General features: G+C 44.7%; 1 protein-coding gene across 2 annotated transcripts; it reads left to right on the top strand.

Moving 5' to 3' along the window:
• The first annotated feature begins 151 nt into the window (after window positions 1-151).
• Window positions 152-20,749, top strand: KLHL36 (kelch like family member 36). 2 transcript variants are annotated; one of them, XM_054078913.1, is made up of 5 exons: window positions 152-421; window positions 5,237-5,318; window positions 9,085-10,158; window positions 11,005-11,162; window positions 17,400-20,749. In XM_054078913.1, exons 2-5 carry the CDS (start codon window positions 5,259-5,261, stop codon window positions 17,953-17,955), a joined length of 1,848 nt encoding a protein of 615 aa, XP_053934888.1. In that variant the 5' UTR covers window positions 152-421; window positions 5,237-5,258; the 3' UTR covers window positions 17,956-20,749. The 2 variants fall into 2 exon arrangements, with proteins under 2 accessions (XP_053934888.1, XP_053934889.1); XM_054078914.1 differs by lacking the exon at window positions 152-421 and adding an exon at window positions 4,760-4,909.
• Window positions 20,750-21,925: the final 1,176 nt, after the last annotated feature.

Below are 21,925 nucleotides of genomic sequence, written 5' to 3'. Positions count from 1 at the left end.
AGAGCCTGCCCCCCGACAATAGTGCCTACCCCCTGCGACAGCGCCTGCCCCCCGCGACAGCGCCTGCCCCCCGACAATAGTGCCTGCCCCCCCGCAATAGTCTGCCCCCCGCGACAGCGCCTGCCCCCCGCAATAGAGTCTGCCTCCCGACAATAGCGCCTGCCCCCCGACAATAGCGCCTGCCCCCCGGCCGGGGCTCGCCGTGATGCAATAGCGCCGGGAGGGGGGATGCGAAGCCCCGGGCAGGGGCGCTCGGTGATGTCCGGCTCGGTTGCTGATGTTATCCCAACCCCCTCGGTGTTCTTCCAGCCCCGGAGGAGGAAGGAGGGAAAAGGGATGCGCAAGATGGAGCGACCGCTGGCTGCGCGGAGGGGCCGGGAGCCGGGCCGGGCGCACGGCAGGTAGCGGAGCAGGAGGGCAGGTAGGAGAGGGGATGGAGCGGGATGCGGGCTGGGATGGAGCCGGGGCGGGAGCATCCCCCGCGGGAGCATCGCCGGGTCCCGGTCCCCATGGCGGAGCGCCGGCGGGGCCGCTGCGGGCTGTGCGGGGCCCATTCGGATGCAGAGCTCTCCCCCTGCCGGGCTGAGTGCAGAGGCAGCGCCGGCCCCGAGCCGCGGGCACGGGGAGAGATGTCCGCAACGCTGCGCTCCGGTGCTGTGCCCAACACACAGACGGGTCCTGCGCTCAGCCCAAATCAGTGACAGATTTTGTTATACCCCCGCAACGGAGTCTTAAAAACTGCCCCTTACGCGTGTTAGTGGGTTTCTACCCTAAATCTGAGGGCTGGATAGAGCAATTTTAATAAAAACCTACATTCCGTGATAAAAACTACCACATTCTCTTTCTTTTAAAGTTTGCAGTGGGCTGTTAGTTTGGTATATTTTTTTTTCACATTCATATATTGCAAATGTGAGGTCTGAACAGTAAAAAACCTCATTGCCATATACAGTTATTCGGTGTTTCCAGACATCTTGAGATTGCCGGAGCTTGTATTAATTGTAAGACACATCATTAACTGCTCAACAATAAGAAGCCCTAATCCTGCGTGAAGCTGCTTCCAGAGAGTCCTGAACGACAGGAGGCTCTCTGTAGCATCGGGGCCCCAAACATGAGGGTTTTTCTGCTGCAGTGCTTCTCCGTGATGTAGATGAGGTCATAGAGAAGAGAGGAATATTTCTGAAGTCAGTACAAGTGTAGGACACGGGTGAATCACACTCAGCATCTCTGTAGACTGCAGGCTCTAGATGATAATATAATTACACATTAATTGGCCTGAATTTCTATTGATTTTTCTTACGGAATTGTCTTTAGGAACACTTCTTTTTTTAAAAGCCTTTATTGCTGACCATTATCTGCTCATAAAACTATATTTATTCACAGTCTGCCTACATCATCCCTTGGCAAAAACTTGCTGCTCTTTCTACCTGTGACAAATGCTGGTTTTCCTCGTCTCTTCACTGTTTAGGTCTCTGTGACCCAGATGGAGTGTTTGAATTATATTTATTAGGAATTTAATGCCTCACACTTTTAAGTGCTATATTCAAACCTCAAAAATGCATGCCTTCTTCGTGGGACAAAACCTCTTCTCTTTGCTTCTCTTCCTTGTCCTTGACATATTTTCGTGGGTTTTTTTTTCTTTTCCCAAATGGAGGAATAACTATTGTGCAAAGTTTTACCAGGCTGTAACTGGAGAAGGGAAAATACCTACTTTTCTGGCTTTCATGAGCTCTAATTTGCTTTCTATATGTGAGTTTTGAGGCCTCCATCTTCCGCACATGGGTCTTTTCTTCCTGTGCAGGAAGATGTCACTATCCTGGAAGCAGCATCTGTTAATCTCCCAGGAGTCCTTGGAGGGGAAGCTCAGACAACAGAGAAAGTGAAAGGACTTAAAAGAAGACTTATGGCTGCCTCAAAATGATGTCTCCAGCAGCTGTGAAGTGCTGGATACCTGGACTGACCTTCGGCTGTCTAGACTGTACTAACGAAGTTCAGGGAGGGTCTTGGAATATGTGGAAGGAGCTGAGCGAACAGGATAGTTCCGCACAGCTGTGCCCCCCCCCCCCAGAAGGCTTAGCAGTTCTCCTAAAATGTATTGCTAGTACCTTCCTTCCGTGGCTCTTTGCCATCACAGCTTTTTGCTTCTTTTCTGATCTTTCGATATGGCTGTCGCCAGCCCTGCTTCTCCATCTGTCTTTTCTGTGCAGGAGCAGAGGAAATAATGGAGACAATAATAGCTTCTTGTGTGAATTTACCGATCACAGTTAGCGTTAGGGTTGTCAGCAGAGCAGGTTTCTTTACTCAGCCAGTCCGGGAAGCGAGGGCCTTTATCCTGGCTCCCCATAGTCACAGGAGCTGCAGGAGCCACCCAAACTGGCAAAAAATGCATCTCATCTTCAGCCTCAATAATCAATTAGAGTAGCAGAAACCCATCATCCTCTCTGGTTTCTCCGGGGTGTCTGAAGAACTGACAGAGCCGTCTGGATGCTGCTGCAGCGGAGGGCTGGATGGCAGCTGGGGTAGGGGAAGGTGCGAACGTCTCAGGCAGCCCTGGTACACTCATCTGGTTGAAAATGTGGCTGCTCCACACTGTGCACATCATCTTATGTCAGCGACAACTGCCCAATCACCATGTGGGACGTGTCCCAGCTGGGCTGTCCTTGGCGAGAGCAGACGGAGCTTAGACACACACAATCTTGCTGGTTTCTGGTGTCCTGACGATAACCTCTGGGAAATACCCAGGAGTGCTGGATTAACCAAAGGATTTTTTAACTTGCAGTGTTTTATCGAAGACCATCACAGAAAGAAGACTCTGTGGGGGCTTTGGTTCTGACTTCATCCCTGGAGGTGATGTTCTGCCAGCCTTGCTCACCACAAAGGTTTTCATTAACCTTTAACCCCCTCGACCCCAAATCAACGCAAAGCAGCCCCACAGCATCGCACGCTGTTCGAGAGGTGCCAGGTTTGAGGTCAGGTAGTTTCATCTCCGGTTCAGCAAGATGAGGTGATGACCGGACTTCTCTCTGCACCTCGATGCACGCGCAGCGCCCCCTCTGCACAGTTTCTCACTGCTTTCCCACGTTTGAGTAAAGCTAAAGAACCAAATTTGTACTTTTCCTGCTTAGCTGAAGAGGGAGAGGGTGAACTTTTTGTTAGTTTACAGTAGTGGCAGTGAGTAAGACTAAATTCTCACCATACAAAAAGATATAAAATCTTGGTCTTGATGAGATGCTTACCTTTCTTATTCCCTCCAGGGAGTGTCTGCGATGGAGTTGTAGGACTGAAAGGCATTTAATGCTTTCTGAGCAGGGAGGGGAACTGACAGCTGAGTATCCCTCGGGGTCTGTGTTTGTGAGAGGTCACAACTATCTTGAATGGATGCCTGGCTGCCACCCTTATCTATAGTGAAAAGAACTGGGGTCAAACTTAAAAATAAAAAAGAAGTGTGAATGTGGGAAACTCAAGGCATCCTAAATAAATTCTGAATATGGGGATGAGATGGTTAATCAAATAGTTTGGGATCCAGAGAAGACTTTACTCAACTCAGATGAGAAAGACGGGGACAGACTTTTTAGTAGGTCTTTTTAGTGGAAGAACTATGTTTTTGATTACAATGTTTTACGATGGGGGTGGCGAAACACTGGCACAGGTTGCACAGGGAGGTGGGAGGTGCCCCAACCCTGGAAACATTTAAGACCAGGCTGGGCAGGGCTTTGAGGAACCTGATCTGCTTGAGGATGTCTCTGCTCACTGCAGGGAATGGACTATCCTTGGCGAGAGCACATGGAGCTCGAACACACACACACAGTCTTGCTGGTTTCTGCTGTCTTGACGATAACCTCTAGGAGAGACCCAGGAGTGCTGGATTTTTTAACCCGCGATGTTTTAGCGGAGACCATCGCACTGAACCGGGACTGGGGACAGACCTCATTTTCTTTTGCATCAGTGACAAGTCATGGAATCACATTAACAGTCTGAAAGTGGCACTGGGTCACCTTTAAAGGACCCTTCCAACCCAAACCATCCCACAATTCCACGGACACCGCCGGCCTGTGCAGCGATGCCCTTGGCTGCATCCTTGGAGGCTGGCAGCCCCGAGCCCCTGGTCCTGGGATGCCGGTGGAGTCTCTGGAGCGTGTCCAGAGGAGAGCAGCGAAGCTGGTGAAGGGGCTGGAGAAGAAGTCTTATGAGGAGCAGCTGAGAGAGCTGGGGTTGTTTAGCCTGGAGAAGAGGAGGCTGAGGGGAGACCTTATTGCTCTCTAGAACTGCTGGAAAGGAGGGTGTGGAGAGGAGGGAGCTGAGCTCTTCTCCCAAGTGACAGGGACAGGACAAGGGGGAATGGCCTCGAGCGGCGCCAGAGGAGGGTCAGACTGGACATCAGGAAAAAAATTTTCACAGAAAGGGTCATCGGTCACCGGCAGAGGCTGCACAGGGAGGTGGTGGAGTCCCCATCCCTGGGGGTGTTCAAAAGACAGGTAGTCGAGGTGCTCAGGGACATGGTTTAGTGGCAGACAGGAATGGATGGACTCGATGATCCAAGAGGGCTTTTCCAACCTGGTGATTCTATGATTCTACGCTGGCCGGACTCCCCCCGTCCCGGGACGCTGTCGGGATCCGGCGGGGCTCCCCGGGTCCCGGGATGCTATCGGGGTCCGGCGGGGCTCCCCGGTCCCGGGCTGCCGCAGCCGCTGCGCTGCCGGCGGGGCCATTGGAGGCGCCGTGGCCCGGCCCCGCGGAGCCTCTGCCGCCCCGCCCCGCTCCCCCCATCGCTCCCCGCAGCCGGCATTTCCTGCCCGGGCCGTGGCGAGCCGCGGGGGAGGCTGCTCGCCTTCCTCTCCCTCCTTTCGTTGCCCGCGGGGTCTCCGCGCTGAGTCCCCGCCGCGGGGGATGCTGCGAGGCTGCCGCTCACGGGGTTTGTTATCGCTTTGCTTTTGTTCTCTCTTTGTTTTGGTTTTTTTTTTTTTCCTTTTCCCTCCCGTCTTGCCGGTGGGGAAAAAGGGAATGAGCGCATCCCTGGGCGCCGTTGGCAGCGAGGAAAGCGCTCGCCCCGGCAGCGATTTCTCTGGTCCCTCCGCGCCCGCGGCGAAAACAAATGGATATTTAACTGCCGGCGTTCTCGGGCTGCGGGTTAACACGTGCGGGGAGGCTTAACGGTGTGGTCTGTTCCGAACAAGGCGGTTTTGAAGAGCTCCGAAAGGACGGGTGTGCTGCTAACCGTCTGCCTTTGCTTTTGTTGCAGAAGCGCTGCGGATCGGGCGGTGATGGAGGGAACGAGGCAGAGCAGGATCTGTCGTCCGCACAAGATAAGTGAATCCTCAAAGGTTCGTACGTTCAGTGTTGCCTAAAGGAGTTACAGAAATAACAATAAGTGGGGTAGAGGCTCTCCTTTTGATGGGCTGGTTTGGAGGGATGTGAATATTCTGTGTTTTAAAGAAGAGGTGAGAAAATGGGGCTCTGCCTCCTCAGGTGTTTTTGATAGAAGTTTCTACCTAATGATTTTTATTTTTAAACAAAAAGCAGCAAATGGACATCTGCTCATCATGACTCATAACTTAAAAAAGAAACCCACACTATAGCAGCACTGTTTTCTCTACAAAAACTCAGTCGTTACATGCAACGTGTTTATTTTGTGCTGATGCATCTTGTAAAATCCAAGTTACTGAAGCAAAACGGGGATTACTTTGTAGATTTAGTTGGTGTTTTGTACAAGATGGGAGCCTTCATCCTGCAAACAGTACTTACTCCAGCCAACTGGAGGTGTTTTCTTTGTATGGAATCTCTGTCTGCACAAATACATTGATTTTAGTTGGGAACCTGTGGAAGACCATCTTGGGTAGCTTTTTGTGCAGGTCATCAGGATGATGGCCTAAGAGTTAGAAGGTGTTGGTACCAGCTGTTAACTATTACATTCACTTTGTTTCACACTAGTGAAAACTGCTTTTCTGTTCTAGTGAGAGTATTGGGTTACAGAGGCCGCAGAGCGAGGACCTTGTAGTGCAACAACAGCTAGAAACAAGAAACTTTTCAGTGCCCATATCTGTATTAGCAAAGTTGAATGAGACAGATCTCGTTTTCTTTTCCATCACTGGCGAGTATTGAAACTGCACTAACAGCCTGAAAGAAATTAGATCTTTGAATCTGAAAGAAGTTAAAACGCTGCTCTAATACCATTGATAAACAGGAGTAGTTTTTAAATGCATCCCTACTAGTATAATCTTTCCTTGAGTGCTCATCCTGTCTAACATTTAAATGGCTTAGTATAAATGTAATAATAATGCATCGCATTAAAAATTAATTAACTTGATGGCATTGTTTTATTTTCTTGCTTAGATAGCAGCTGTCACTATCTGTTAAACTTAGAATTACTAGATAGTGCTAAAGCAGTTCTGCAGAACATAAATAGCTTGAGAAAGATGTTCGTGTTTAGTATAAAATTAGTTTTGGTTTTGAAATGTGCAGCTATCAGCTGCTGTTATTTGCGCTCTGAATGAATGAACTTGCTAAGTGGCTGAAATATGTTAATGTATTTTGAGTCCACCCAATGCCATGTGTAATGACTTTATGCTTGATTTCTGAAGTAGTGGCAACAAGGATTTTGGGAGTACAAGTTCTCAGGTGTATTTGGGGTCAGGATTACTCTGTGGACTCGACAGCCGGCTAAGTAAATAGGGATCTCTGGCAAATCTTGTATTCTGGTATAATCTTGTTATGCATGATGGTGGTATTAGAGAATATTAGAGAGATGATCAGCCAGTTTCCAGAGATGGAAGGGAATATGGTTTTGGTTTAATCCAATAACTGTCCCTCATGAGTCAGTTACAGAAGAGGGTGCTGCAAGATGTTCGTTATTGTCTGTTCATCCTCTGCCCTTCCCCACAGTTGCCACAAATGTGTGGTTTGTCCTTTGCCTTATTTGTTTATCTTCCTACCTCCTCCGCCCCTTGGTCTCCGCTTTGGCTCCCATAGAGTGTCATCATTTCTCAACCTAAGAAAAACAAAGATAAAAAACTTCACAGTCCTTAACCCCAATTTTTTTTTTCTGATCTCTGGCACTTTCACTGCTCTGTGGAAGTTACTTTGTTGTCTATGCCATAGATCCCCGTTTAAGTTCAGAGATATGATGAGGCAATGAGTATGAGGCAAATTAAAGAGTTTTGGCCTAGAAAACTTATAATTATTGACGCCTCTTCACTTTGATTGGTTTAACTCTATACACTTGAGGGTGTACAAAGTTACTCCAACAGAAGGCTTCTTGGCAGCTTGGTCTCCATTGTTTAGAAAAGAGTGTAAGCAAAACTGAAGAGAAACCGCTCGGATATCCTGCTAAGAGCAGCGCATTTGGTTATTAATTTCGGTCTCATCTACTGCCTGATGCTGTATCACCAACTGCGAACAGGCAGGCGTGGGAGGTCAGGCTCCCAAGGCCGGTATTAGCTCAGGATGACTGGCTGCCATCACGTCTGGACAGTGGTGAGCTGCATCCATTAATCCTGTTAATCTCATTGTATAAAAGTACCCTTGCCAATAGTATGTTTGCAGAGTGCATATGTAGAGTGAGAGCTGCACGCAAGGGAAAATAGTTGGCTCTAGGACTTGAACCTTTCCCATCCAGGTGCACAGAGAGGTTGTCTCCATGATTTAACCAACCCATTAATGGCTTAGCCAGACAGCAATAATCATGTTCTTTCTGTTGGGAAACTGTGAAAGCCAGGGATAGTTTGGGTTTCTCAGAGAAACAACTGTTTGGTGAAAGAAAACCTGAAGGCTTGAAGAGATCTCAGGTCATCTGTGTGGTTGTTTCCAATGCAGATATGGATTGAGACACCTTGTCAGGGTGCCACTTGTGGGAATGCAATCTGAGGCTGTAGAACCGGGCAATGCTCAGCCAGGGTCCTACAGCCAGAATTGTTCAGAGCTAACTGAGGTACAAAACAGAGAATTGCTTCGTTTCCACCTCCTTTCATTTCTCTTGCATGTTCTTACAGGCTCTGCGACTTTGCCTGGTTTGGATTTGGTAATTAAAGTTACGTATTTGCATTTAACTTAACCTGACGTTTATTAAGAGAGATCACGAGGGAACTGACTGTACCGTCAAGCACGCCATTCCTCTGGAAGGGTGGTCCTAAAAGTTGTATCACTTGACATGCTGGGGTGATCAGCCCCTTCAGTACATGTTCTGCAGGACGTTCAAGGAGGAACAAAGCGTTTCCATTTCGGTTCTTAAGACTGCTGATTGTGAGAGAGAGGCAGACACTGATTACCTCAAAAACTCTGTGGCATGTACAGAGCTGGTGGGAAGAATGTTTGGACCAGAGAGATCCCAGAGGAACACTTAATGGACGTGTTCTGAGGGCATTTTCCCATTTCTTTAAAAGAAAAATATTTAGTTGTATTCATTAAAACAAAAAAAACCTACCTCTGCTTCTGGAAGCACATAGAAGTCTTATGGGAATAAGTTGTCCACATGCGTGGCCTTGCACGTAAATAAACAGCCATTATTTTTAATGCAGTGTGTGTGCCTGGAATAATACGGAAAGAAAGAAGGATTTTACCCTTAGAAATGCACAGTTCTGAAAAGATTTAAGACAGGGTAGCTGTGAAGTAAGCACTAACCCAAACAATACATGGGCTGAATGAAAATTTGGCGTGCAGCTTCATGTGTATCTCCCACTCCAAATATTTAGCGAATAGCTTAGTTGAGAAGAACTCTATAAGGAGTCATTTGAGGGACGAGTAAGAAAGGACATGTCAGCAAGATGTCTCAAAGACAATGAGTGGAAGAGTCTCAGAAAATTGTGCCTGTATAAATCCTCAGGGACGAGGTTTGGGTGCAGCTTTACAGAGGATGTAGAAGTAAATTATAACAAAAAAGGGGAGTAGGAAGCAGTAAAAGTCTGCACAGGCCTTTCAAAGTGAAGGTGAGGAGCCTTGGTCCATGTGATGTTGATTGCCAACTGTTTCATGGCAAAATTTATTATAACTGCAACTCTCTCATATGTGACTGCATCTAATGGGAAAGTGCTTTGTGGGCACTGAAATTTATCTTGGTGAAGGTAACATCTGTCTGATACTGTTTGTTTATTCCAGGTGTACAGGTGGGATGACCACTCTAGTCTAGTTCTTCAGAGCCTGAATGAGCAGAGACACCGAGGCCTGTTCTGTGACATTGTCCTTGTGGTGGATGAACAGAGAGTTCCTGCTCATCGGAACCTTCTTGCTGTTTGCAGTGACTACTTCAACTCTATGTTCACCATCGGTATGCGAGAAGCCCACCAAAAAGAGGTTGAACTTTTTGGAGCCTCTTATATTGGTCTGAAGGCCGTGGTGGATTTCCTTTATGGCAGCGAGCTGTCTTTAGATGGGGGCAATATTGACTATGTGCTTGAAACAGCTCACCTGCTGCAGATCTGGAAGGTGGTCGACTTCTGTTGTGAGTATCTGGAGAATGAAGTCAGCGAGGAGAACTATTTGTACCTGCAGGAGCTAGCCTCGATTTACAACCTGAAGCGCCTTGACTCCTACATTGATTCTTTCATCTTGCAGAACTTTGGCACGCTGTCTTTCACCCCAGACTTCCTGCAGAACATTTCCTTGCAGAAGTTGTGCCAATACCTGGACAGCAGCAACGTGCAGCAGGAGTGTGAGCACGACTTGCTGCAGGCTGCCTTGCAGTGGCTTACCCAGTACCCGGAAAGGGAGAACGAGGCTTACCGTGTTCTGGATAACATCCATTTTCCCTTGATACCCAAAAGTGATCTCCTCCATCGAGTCAAGCCTGCCGTCTGCTCTCTTCTTCCCAAAGAAGCAAACTGTGAGGGGTTCATAGAGGAAGCGGTGAACTATCATAATAACGTCACAGCTCAGCCAGTGCTGCAAAACAAACGGACGGCCCTGCGGACCTGCGAGGAAAGGCTCCTCTTTGTGGGTGGGGAGGTTTCCGAGCGGTGCCTGGAACTGAGCGATGATACCTGCTTCTTGGACACCAGAAAGGGGCAGTGGGTAGCAGAAACCCCTCTCCCAGCCAGACGAAGTCACCACTGTGTTGCAGTCTTGGGAGGCTTCATCTTCATAGCTGGAGGCAGCTTTTCAAGAGACAATGGAGGGGATGCAGCTTCCAATCTCCTATATAGGTATGATCCCCGCTGTAACCAGTGGATAAAGGTGAGACTTAAGCTGTATTATTTCTCTGTTTAAAGTCCTTAATGTTTAGAGTGTTTTCTTCTCTTTGGTGGAAGGACAGGGCTTGTTAAACTAAGCAATGTAACAACACTTGCAAATGGAAAGTGGAGTTGAAAAAGCAGCTACTTGAGTCCTTTGTGGAAATGCTTAAGTTATACACACAGCAAAAGACTTCGGGCAGATTTTCAGCTTCACTTGGGAACTGGACATCTCATCTGTGAAATTGCTGGTCAGCATCCACCTGCAAGTCTTTAGATCGCTTTCGGGAATAATGCTAGAATAGACTTACAAACACAATTACATAGTTGATTTTTCTCAAACAGCAGCACATACAAATAAATAAAAAATGGATCTGATATTAAAAGAAAATAACTCTAGCACTTGCTGAATGCCTCTGTGCTAAATGTCTCTTAGGACAAGCTGTTTACTTCCAGTCCTGCTGTAAAACACTGCATCCAGTATGGGACCTATAAAATTTCACGCTCTTCCCGTGGTTTGAACCAGTCATCCTGAGTGGTTCACTTGTGTTTCTGAGTGGTTCCGATTTGTGTTACTTGCAGAGGTTTGGAAGGAGACCCATGTAATGCAAACCATTATAGAGTGACCTGTCCCTTAGATCCTTTTGTTGTCCTCCTTTTTTGAACAGGAGTGCTATGTAACGTGCTACTGCAGAAAACCAGAGCACTTATGAATATAATAGATGAAAACTTGTTGCTCTCCTTTCAAATAAACAGGAAGAAGGAAATTCTATCTTCAGACATGAATATACATTCAGTCAGCTTGCTTACCAGATATGTGAAGATGTCAGCATGTTGGTTTTTTTGACAGGTTGCCTCCATGAGACAACGGCGTGTAGATTTTTACCTGGGAGCTATTGCTGACATGCTGGTAGCGGTTGGTGGCAGGAATGAAAATGGGGCACTTTCTTCAGTTGAGACCTACAGCCCTCAGAAGGATTCGTGGTCCTACATAGCAGGCTTGCCAAGGTAATAGAGATGTTTGGAAAGATATCTCATGTTTGAAGAATGGTAGTAGAGGGAGCTTGTGTGACTTCAGTTGAGGAATGGATATCCCTAGAAGGGAGGCAAGGGATTATGTAACCAACATGGTATCAGCAAGTAACAAACCATATCAGCATTTGGTATTTGAGCAATCATCTCTTTCAGGCAATGTACCTCATGTCAGCTTGAATGGTTTTAATTTTTGTCCCGAGAGATGCCCGAAGGATGGCAGGAAAAGCGCTTGTAATTTCATTCTACTATTCTTAAAATGTTTTTCCTGAGGTCGCTTGGAATTGAGTCTTTTCAGAGGCACTGTTTAAATCTTCGTCAAAGGCCTTTCTTTGTCACTGTGTTGCGATTGTTTTCTTTGCAAAGTGTTTCTCCTTATTTGGCTGCTCAGGCTTGGCTGCTTCAGATAAACCAGCTTACCTGGATACAGATAACCCTGGGCACATGGGGTTTCTCTTTCTCTCAGTCCGAGTTAAAACTTGGCTGCTCTGCCTTTGAGAAGCTTTAATACTGCAGCACAGGGTATTGCTCCTATCTTGATTCAATCTTTGAGTAGTGACTTCATTAAGAATGAAGTGGTAGCATTTAATTTGCAAACAGCTTTTCAGAGTTAGTAATATTTCACTTCCATGGAAATTACAGGAATGTTGGCTGTACGAATGGTGCTCTCATGATATCTGAAGCCTGCAACTTCAGCAGCAGCACTTGCTTTCTTAGTGGCAGCACGAACAATATACTTGCAGTTTGATTTGAGAGTTCAGGATGTTTTCCCTTATTCCCTTAGCTGCAGAGCCATAGGCAGCCAGTGGAGGCACAGAACCCTGTTGCCCAATTCTATTTTGGGCAGGTGCTGCAATGCAAGTCTGATCCAGTCTAACAGCTGGGCTCGAGTGCTCTTCAGAAGCAGGATGCTTTTTTTTCTGTTTTATTTCTGCTTACATTGACAGATTTAGCAGTTGAAGCTAAACACCACAGTCTTTCCTGGTATAAGCTGTGTTTGAGAGTGTCTTCAGTTCCTAAGCCCTGCTGTTAATTGGGGTGACCTGTGAGATCTCAGTAACAGCTTATAGAAATTGTAGCACAGTGTGCTTTCTTGCCTTTTGGGTTTTTTTTTCACATTTCTCAAGGAAATGTAGCTGTGACCTGACTCCTTGTATGTTGTTAAAAACCTACTTACCTTGGAACAGGTATGGATATATTTTTTACCAACGTGTAAGTGGTCCAGGGGAAGTTTGCAGATGAAAAAAAGCAGTATTTCTATGTGTTCCTACTGCTACCTATGTGTTGAATTTTTCAGTTGCAGCATTTAAAAGTGAACCTGGACATGAGAGGGTGTTAAATTTTTTATTAGATTGCCTCGCTCAGCCACTTGCACCAGGCAAAAGTCTCCCTATGGGACAGACCCCGCTTAGATTGACTGATGTAATTTAGGTTGCTAAACTGCAGCGTCGGGCTGTAATGGAGTGTCTATTGAAGTTATTGCTGCATCCCAAAGAAAGAGTTCTGCATCCTCTGCTCCTGCCTGCTCTGCCCTTGTCCCATGCGAACTGCCCCTTGTGCCAGCTCGGGTGTTTGTGCAGCTGCATAGTGAACTACATAGTGTCCTGGTGTAGCTGCTCTCTTGTACCTTAATGTATCTTCAGTTAGATCTTGATGGACACGATACCTTCAGATTTTCTGTCTTTTCAGCCCTCTTTCTTCTTTTGGAGAACTTCAGTGTTGTCAATATATTGTTTGCAACAACCGTTTTTCTGCACAGAAGGAATGAAGAGCTTCATGCAGGTTGCAAAAGGCAAAAATCGGCACAGAGGTGGACAAGAGGAAGAAACCTTTCTGACTGTGGGTCAAGTGCATGAGGCACTTACGTTCAGAGAGAGATGTGGCTCTGGCAGGTGTTGGTGGCTGCTGGAAGGAATCTGGGCAGTCCTTTCCTGACGTACTTCACATGGATTTGCTGATGGTGGAGGGAGGTTCAGAGGCAAATTTGTTTTCTATTCAAGATTAGAAGAAAGCATGCTAGTTACCGTTTTTTTCCTGTGTATTTCTGTCTTCCCTTCAGCACATCATTCATCTGATCTGTTTTCCTCCTCATTGCATACTTCTGTTCCTCAAACTGATTTTAGTTACTATTTTTATCCAAATAACATCTTCCTCAGCCCTATTCTAGCAGTGATTCTTTTGTCCTCATGTAGAGGAAATCAGAATTTCCAGTCCTCTGCTTCCTGATTGCCTGTTCGGGTACCATGTCCCAACATAGCTGCCTTGTTTTCCACATTTTTCTGTCTTCTTCCCTTTGAAGAGAACACACACAAGTTTTCTGGTCCTCTTGGATGCATGGCTGCCAGAAGTAGGCTCCCTGTCCACAGCTCTGGTGTTGTTTCTAACCGTTCTAAGCCAGCAAGTGCCTTGAAAACTATTCAGTGATAGCCTGCAGTGATAGGTGCATGTTTAGGTCATTCCAGAGTGTAGGCTTGTATAGTTCCAGCTGAGCTGTGTGGGGTTGGACTCTCAGAGTTATATTTGTTAATGCTTCTGCTCTGAATATGCAGAAAATGATTTTATTGTTTTTCTACCCAAGCGTTATAGCTTGCCATGTTTGAGGAGATTTTCAGGGGAAAGGCAGTGGTGGTGTCCTTAAATACCTGTGCCTTCTGTCTGCTGCCAGATACTGGGTCCATCTTGCTGTACGCAGGCACAGTCACTCTCCTCTAAGGAAGCTCTTTTTTATCTCTTCTTTCCCCCACTCCCTTCCCATCCCAGCATGGTCAAAACAACATGTCGTTTTCCCTAACCAGTTTCTTGGAAGGAGCTGAGCTGTTTTGAGTGAAATAATGCTGTCTTGCTGGAGAAAAAAAACATAGCATCTTGAGGCAGATGCTTAATGTGGAAACCTTCAGCCAAGCTATCTAAAGGGTGGATCTGGTCCAAGTTTGCTACAAGTGAATTTTGCCTGACTCCCATTAGGATCCTTGGTTGTGGGATACCTTCAGAGAGGTCCTGTGTTTTTTTTACCATTTTCCCAGGCTCTTGGGAGCAGTTGCTGCCATAGTTTCTAGCCCAGAAGGGATCAGCAGTGGCTGACAAGCTTGGCAGAGCAGAAGTTGGTGCAATGTGTTCTCACCTTGAATAGACCATGAAAAAGTCTGCTGCAGACATCAGTGGAATTAATTGAGTGGCCCTAGGTTAAAGTTTGGCAGAACAAATGAAGGCAGTTGTATGGGGAAATGTGTTGGAACAGGTTAACGAATGATGGTATCTGCTCTACCAGTTGTGTCATGAATAATCTCACAGGGCTGCAGCAGGTGGACGCTGAGATTCACAGCAACCACAGCTCACCTGGACTTTGGTTGGAGTAGGGGATTCCCAGAACTTTATTGAGTTAGGTCAAGTGTTTTTCTGTTTAAGAAAATAAATGGTAGGTTTTCTAGCATTTACTGAATAGTGGTACTGTGTCAGAAGTTGTAAATTTGCAGCAGTGTATCTGGGTAGGATATTCAAAATTGGCAGCTGGCTCTAGCAGATGTTCTGAATTGAAACTTCATTCTCCTTAATGCCTCTAACTCTTTCTGGCCACACTTATAGCTAATGCTGCCAAAATGCTTGATGCTTTCTGTTGGAGGGTGTCTGGATCCACTGTATTCAAGTGTCCTGTTCTGTTGCACATTTAGGTATGCCCCTGTTTAAACCGCAGGGCTTGCAGAAAAGATTCTTATTGATTGCTTTCAATTTGTACATTGTATTTAATGCAGTTTTTAATTACTGTGAAGAAGGGTATGTGCAATTTTGAATGAGCTTTTCAGAAGTCAGGCAAAGTGAAACACCTCTAGTATATTTCAAGGGGTAATCTCCCTGTATTAGAAAATAGCAAATTGATGGTTGATTTGATGCTTCAGGTATGATTGCCTTTTTCAAATTAGTCTTGCAGCTAAACGACCAAGGCAAAGAGAAAAGTATCAGTGTTTTTTCTGTAGCTGTCTGTGCTAGACTGCTTGCATGTGCTTGGAAGGAAATGTCTTTGCTTGCTTACCTGTAGACAATTCCATTTTTCAGTTAGTTTAGGAAAACATTTAACCTACGTCTCTGAAAGTCACTGAAATTGTTCTTAACTTAGTCTTTTTTTTGTCCTTCTTCTGAACTGTAATGTGATTGCTGTCAGCAGTACGAAAACCCCAGGCTTTGTGTTGGATTCAATGTCCTTGGACTCTTCTCCCTTTGACTCCTCAAAAACTGTTACTTGGCACTACCTCCACAGTGTCTGTCCTACTTCAAGATGGGTAGTCTACATCTTAAGACCCATTCCTGTGTATATAGAGAAGCAATCACTCTAGCAACCAGAGTGGGTGCCACTGGACACATATGCTCCCAGTTCTTGTCCATAAGAGACCATAAACAAGGTAAAGCAGCATCTGTATACACTACACCTTCTATAGCATTTCTGGCAGTGCGAAAGCTGGAGTGCATGTGTTTGGGGTATTTCATGTCAAATTGAGGTACTGTACATGAGTTATGCATTTCCATGGTTAGGCAGACTGTGAGCTGTGGAATTTTTGAGTTACCTTTTTGGATATAGTGTCATAACTATGCCCTAGCTCTCTCTTTCCTTACTTCTTTCTTTTTCTTGAATGGCTAAGAAGCAGTACAGTACTGCAGTTCTCTCTTCAGCTTCTCCAGGGATGGTGCAGCAGCCCCTACAGTTCCAAGGTCTGTCTTAGCCACTCAGCATTCTTAGTGTAAAGAATCTTTCTGTTTCTTGGGATGGAAGCCTGTTAAAATATCTGATTCAGACACTGGTCAGAAGTTTCATTAGGCATCTAGAATAATAAACATCTTTAGCTTTTCCCAGAAGTATTGTGCTTGCAGGGTAAATGTGGGTTTTCTTTTCTATTCTACCTTTTCCCTTGGCACTTAAGTGTGTGGAAGAAGTTACGATACCATTTGTGAGCTGAGACAAACTATTACCACGCAAAATAAAAACAACTCAAGGTTCTATCTACACCGGGTTTCAAACATGTTCAGGCATGGCTCAAAAGCATTCCAGCCTAAAGTAACCTTAACGTAGGTTTGTCTGCTATAGAGGCTGAGTTGTCTTGAGTCGACTGCAAAGGATGGTAGCAGAGTCTCATGAGCGCAGCATGGTGACTGTATTATTCTGCAGCCCTAGGGGTATTAAATTGGTCGGGCTCTTTGTAGCAGTGTGTAAGGTAGTTTGCTGTGGCTGGTGCTGCAGCTTCACCTTTAGACACGCCCCCTGCCCGAGAAAAGAAAAAAAGGCATGTGCAGGAAGGGTATGTTCAAAGAAGTCGAGGCTGGCCCTCACCTTGGCAGCCCACTTCAAAGAGCTCAAAAAGGTTTGGTCAGAAATATCCTAATGTGAACTTAAGAACAGCCTCAAGAATTAGGTTTGTAGTGGCTTTATTATAGCTGATCAAAGGGCTTTTCTCTGTGCCCTGTGGAAACAGCATGCATGATGTTGGTTTCTATCTCCTCATTTTGTCTTATTTCAACTGTGGACTCTGATCTATGGTTGACTGAGCTCTGTTGCCTTGTCTGGGGTGACCAAAGAAGTTATCACCTGTATAGCAGAAGTGGTAGAGCAGATGAATAGCGTATGGAAAGAATGCTATGTGTGTCATGTCTGCAAATAAACTGGGCTGTCAACACTGGTGGGTAAGAATCGTGATTCATGATCTTGAAGCTGTGGAAGGGGAAGGCAGCAGGAATTTTCTTGTTCTTTTTTCTTGGTTGATTTCTACTGGTAAGTCTGAGAGGTATGATTATTTCCTCTTTCTGTCATAGAAAACCCTTGCTGAGATGTGGATTTTTTTCCTCTCTTGCCTTCTCGGACTGATCCAACCCAAGCACTGGAGCAGGAAAATGGGAGTGAAGGCCATGCCAACTAGAGCAGGATGGGCTACCTCTGTTGTATGACATACTGCAGGGGATGCCTTAAAAAGCGATTGTCATACCTTAGCGCTCTGTAGTGACCAGCTATGAAAAGGATGCCTTGAGAAGTGATTGTCGTACCCTAGCACTCTGCAGCGCAGGGTGAAGCAGTATGAATAAGAAGTTACTGGGTGATTAACAGGACATGGGATTCTTCTGTCTTCGGTTACTGTTTATTTTCTTCTTCAGTACCCGTCCTTTTTTAAAGCTTGTGTATCTTGATCTAATCCAAAGGTACTAAGTTGAATTGTTGTTGTTTGCCTGTCCTAGGTTTACCTATGGCCATGCTGGAACAGTCTACAAGGAATTTGTGTACATCTCAGGAGGACATGATTACCAAATCGGCCCCTATAGAAAAAACCTGCTGTGTTATGATTACCGCACAGATGTTTGGGAAGAGAAGAGGCCAATGATCACTGCCCGAGGGTGGCACAGCATGTGCACCTTACAGGACAACATCTACTCCATTGGTGGCAGTGATGACAACATAGAAACCATGGCTCGTTTTGACATTCTGAGTGTGGAGTCGTACAGCCCTCAATGTAACCAGTGGACCAGAGTTGCTCCTCTCTTGCAAGCAAACAGTGAGTCAGGGGTGGCAGTTTGGGAAGGCAAGATTTATATCCTTGGAGGCTACAGCTGGGAAGAAACGGTCTTCTCCAAAACAGTCCAGGTTTATGACAAGGAGAAAAATAAGTGGTACAAAGGAACTGACTTACCAAAAGCAATTGCTGGTGTGTCTGCATGTGTCTGTGCATTGAAACCCAAAACAGAGGACAAAAAGAAAAAGACAAAAACAAAAAAACATCAAGATCGAGGAAGATGACTACTTCTGGTTAACCACCTTTTGATGGTGGACTCCAAAAGGACTTTGTATTTAATCATTTCTATCTAACCTTGATTTTTTTTTTTTTTTTCCCTTTATACACGAGGGGGAAAGGCATTTTCTGAAGCCTCATAAAATGTACAGCTGAATGTGGTTTTTGGATTAAGCTCATGTTTAAGGTGAAAACAACAAAAGAAACCGGAAAAACCTTCCTACTGTATAAAAGGTGATATGGCAAGAGAGGATATGCTGCTCTTCTGAATGTTAAGGCTTAGTCATTTACTTCTGTGGTTTATGGCATTTCCACATAGTATTATATTGACATAAAATAAGGTTGAACCTGTGGCTGAGATGTCAAGGGGAAGGAGGCAGAGTAGTAAGTGTCTGCTTTGAAGTTACAGAGCAGTTCAAAGTTGTTCAGAAGCAACTGTTAAGAAAAGCCGAAGCAGATCTTCAATGTATATCTTGAATTTTTATAACGCTAAATTTCATTCACAATACATTCTTGAGTTGTTAGTATCAGATTTCTGGAACACATGGGTGTTCAAAGAGAGTATTGCTGTTGGTGAATGCAGGTCAAATCGGTTTGAAGAGCAAATAACTCCACTGTACTCTTAAGATTAAGAAGACCTTACTAAAGAATAGATAGGATTGACTTGGGGTTGGATCGATAGCACTGTGAACTTTGAAATCTGGGTTGTTTCCTTTGTTGTGGCATTTCCCATATAAGCACAATAGCAAGTTTTTCTTGGGCTTTAAAACACATCCCAAAATAAGGAAAAAATCTATTGAAGAACTTCAGTATTTGAGGATTTGAGTGGAAACCTTACAGCTTGCCTTGGACTTCAAAGCAGATGGAACTGATAGAGCTCACTGCAAGTTTGGGGTTTGTTGAGTAGGATAAAGGTGGGGAGAGGTGGCAGGAGGATCCTTCAGGTGAAGTTCAAACAAGATGTCCCTCCCCTGTCCTACCAGGCTGTAGAAGCTGCAATCCACTTCATTTAACTTAAGCCTCACAGTGGTCACAGCCAGTAGTCGGTGTGAGCAGGAGCCCATACTGAACTTGTTTGCTGTCAAAAAGCTTATTAACCCAGAGTGGTTAATTGTGGTTCAGTAATCTTGGAAAATGGCAACTCATTTTTTTTTTTTTTTTTACCTGAGGTAATAGCTCACACTTTCCTTTTTTTTCAAGTTGAAATGTCTTTGTGGAAGTAGCTTTTTCTGATGGATTTGTCAGGGACTTGAAGCCACAGCTTATCATGCATGTAACCAAACACCTTCCCCAGTGGGACAGAAGAAACCCAACATACATTAAGGGCTGTGTTTGGGATCCACACCCTGGGACTGAACTGAAACCCATCCGTTGGATCCTCTGTGTCACGCTGTCGTCTGCATACCAAGCAAAGAGATTTCTGACCCAAGTGTTAGTCCACCCTCTACAAACACAGCTGATTCTGCTGCAGATATTAAAATTCCCCGACTGTCTGGCCAGCTTTCAGGCATTCACCCTGGGGCATTTTACAAATGCACCTCTGATTTGCAAGAAGACAGTCACCAGCAATCTGATACAAGCTCTCATTACTGTAATAATGCCAGGCCACAGATTAATATTCCTCCTTCCCAAAATAAATTTTTAGGAAGTTTTTAAAAACAACTTTTGTACTTTTTTATAACACGTTTTGCTAACTCAGTCTCGTTTGCCATATATGATATTATTTACTGTATAAGTTACTGCTCTGCAATTGTGACCCTGTTGTTGCCACAAGGAACTCATCATTTAGTAGATCTTTTAGTCTTTGTGTAGTTGGTCGAGATGCGGTGCAGCTGTTGGAGCAGCATTGATGACATTCTCAGCATTGTCAGGCTGTCAGCTACAGTTGTGACTATTGTACAGCCGCTTCCCCAAGAGCCCAGCTCGGCAGACCAGCTAAAAAACATTCTTTATTTTCAGCTATTGGTGATCTGCTGAGGGGATTTCAAGGGCTTTGGTTTAAAGTTTTGCTGGGAGCTGCCAATTGTTGCTGTTATTTCTTCCTTGGTCCTCCTTTCACATCTCCCTTATGCACTGTAACCATATATTTAATATTTGCCTTTTTTTTTTCTCCATCTGGTGTACATAAAGGTGATATCCTGCTACCCCTCCCTGCCTTTTTTTCCCAACTATTTACCTCAATAATTGGAAAACACTAAGAGAACATTTTTGCACTTAATTTCATTTGAAGCTCTTGTAAGCTAAAGAAGTCTTTGATATATTACAAGACCATATTTGTATGGAAAGAGGTACCTCTGAATAAATTTCTGGAGTGCAAGGAAGTTACAGGTTTCTTCTTCAGTGCTGAGAAAGGGTTTAAGAAAACTAGTTGAAATTACATTTGTGAAACTTCTCGAGGTTTTTTTGGTCTTTTAAAAAAAAAAATTCTCAGGAGCTCAGGAGTTAGTATTTCATTTGCATTAATGGATTTGATTTCAGACCTTTGTACACTGCATGAGGTAATGCTCTTTCTTTTTTTTTATCTTAGAAATAGATAAATTGAAAAAAACCAAACATTTTGGTTATGACAAACACACTATTGAGTTGTTAGGGGGTTTTTTTATATCTCAAATCCTTGCTATGTTGACTGACCGCTTCACTTCGGGGGACATTTTCATGTGTAAGTATAGAACAAAATTTTCAAAGACTTGCTTTGTTTCTGTTAATGGGTTGCTTGTTACTATATCCCCCTTTTTATGTGTTTATGTATTACACTAATGTCTGGAAACAATAAATCCAGTTTAGACTATTGTATTCATTACAGCCTGATTTGTGTATTGATTTAATTGAGGTTTTCTGTCTTGATAAATTGGAATGAAGTAATTTTGTAATTATTTTTAGGTGGCATTGATAACAGTAGAAACATTGTAATAGGTAGAAGCTAAATGTAATAATACCAAGCAGAAATGTAACTTGTTTGACTAATCCACCTTTTCTGTATCATGCTCCAAACCAGACCATTAGAAATTACTTTTCACATTTTTTACATCTGTGACAAAAGACCAAATCTAGTTTAGACGGTGGTTTCAAAGATGGTGTTTCATGGGGAGCGGATAAATACAGTTACAAGTTCCTGACATTAATCTTAGTTGCATAGGCAAAATGTAACCTCAGTACTGATCAAAGTAAGTTTTATTTTTCCCAGTCCATTTATTGTCCCTTCAAAAACAGAGGCCAGAGGTGAGTATGGGACATCTGTCATGTTGTTAGAGGTCACTGGGGTGTTGTACCTGGTGTTGCTGTAAGCATTTTTCTATTATTAAAGGAACAAATGGTTATCATTTGCACCTATGAGACCCATGGCAGTAAGCATTGCTAAAAGCACAGTATGGCAGAGCGCCCCTTGAATTTAGGGTGATGTATACCCAGATGGTATCATCACCGAGGAAGTGTTAGTAGTTAGCACACAATGCTTGCAAATAACTTAAACTCCCAAGTGCTGAATTGGTTTGGGAAATGGATGTGCTGGATTTCTGCAAAAATGAAGAAGGGAATACGTATGACATGAGTAGATTCTAGTTTGAATTTTGAAGCCAGAGCAGCACTCTTGGTGAGTAATGAAGATTGGTAGAGAAAAGGTGTATCTTCCTGGTCTGTGCTCTTAGGGAATCTGCCCGGCTCCTGCACCTGTGTGTGCCACTGCCTTCTTCCGTAAGCTCTGTAAAACAGTTAACTTCTTGTCAGGAAGCACAGCTTGCTCTTCCTGCCCTGGGGAAAAAAAAACTGCTGCTCTCCCTCATTTTTAAAAAGGCTCCTATTGCCAAACTCTGAGTAAAGCTTGTTTTACCTGACACAAACAGTTACCAAAACCCTCAGGTTTTCTCTTCCCGCATTTCCATGCCTGTATCTTGGCATCAGCATGTCAAGGGGCTGCTGCCTGGAACACTGATGTTTGATAACATAAATCCCTAAGATACCCTAAGGAAAAATTACACTACG

This window comes from Cuculus canorus, chromosome 13 (genome assembly GCF_017976375.1).
Source record: "Cuculus canorus isolate bCucCan1 chromosome 13, bCucCan1.pri, whole genome shotgun sequence".
In the NCBI taxonomy this organism is placed as follows: Eukaryota; Metazoa; Chordata; class Aves; order Cuculiformes; family Cuculidae; genus Cuculus; species Cuculus canorus.
This window is presented reverse-complemented; position numbering and strand designations above follow the sequence as displayed.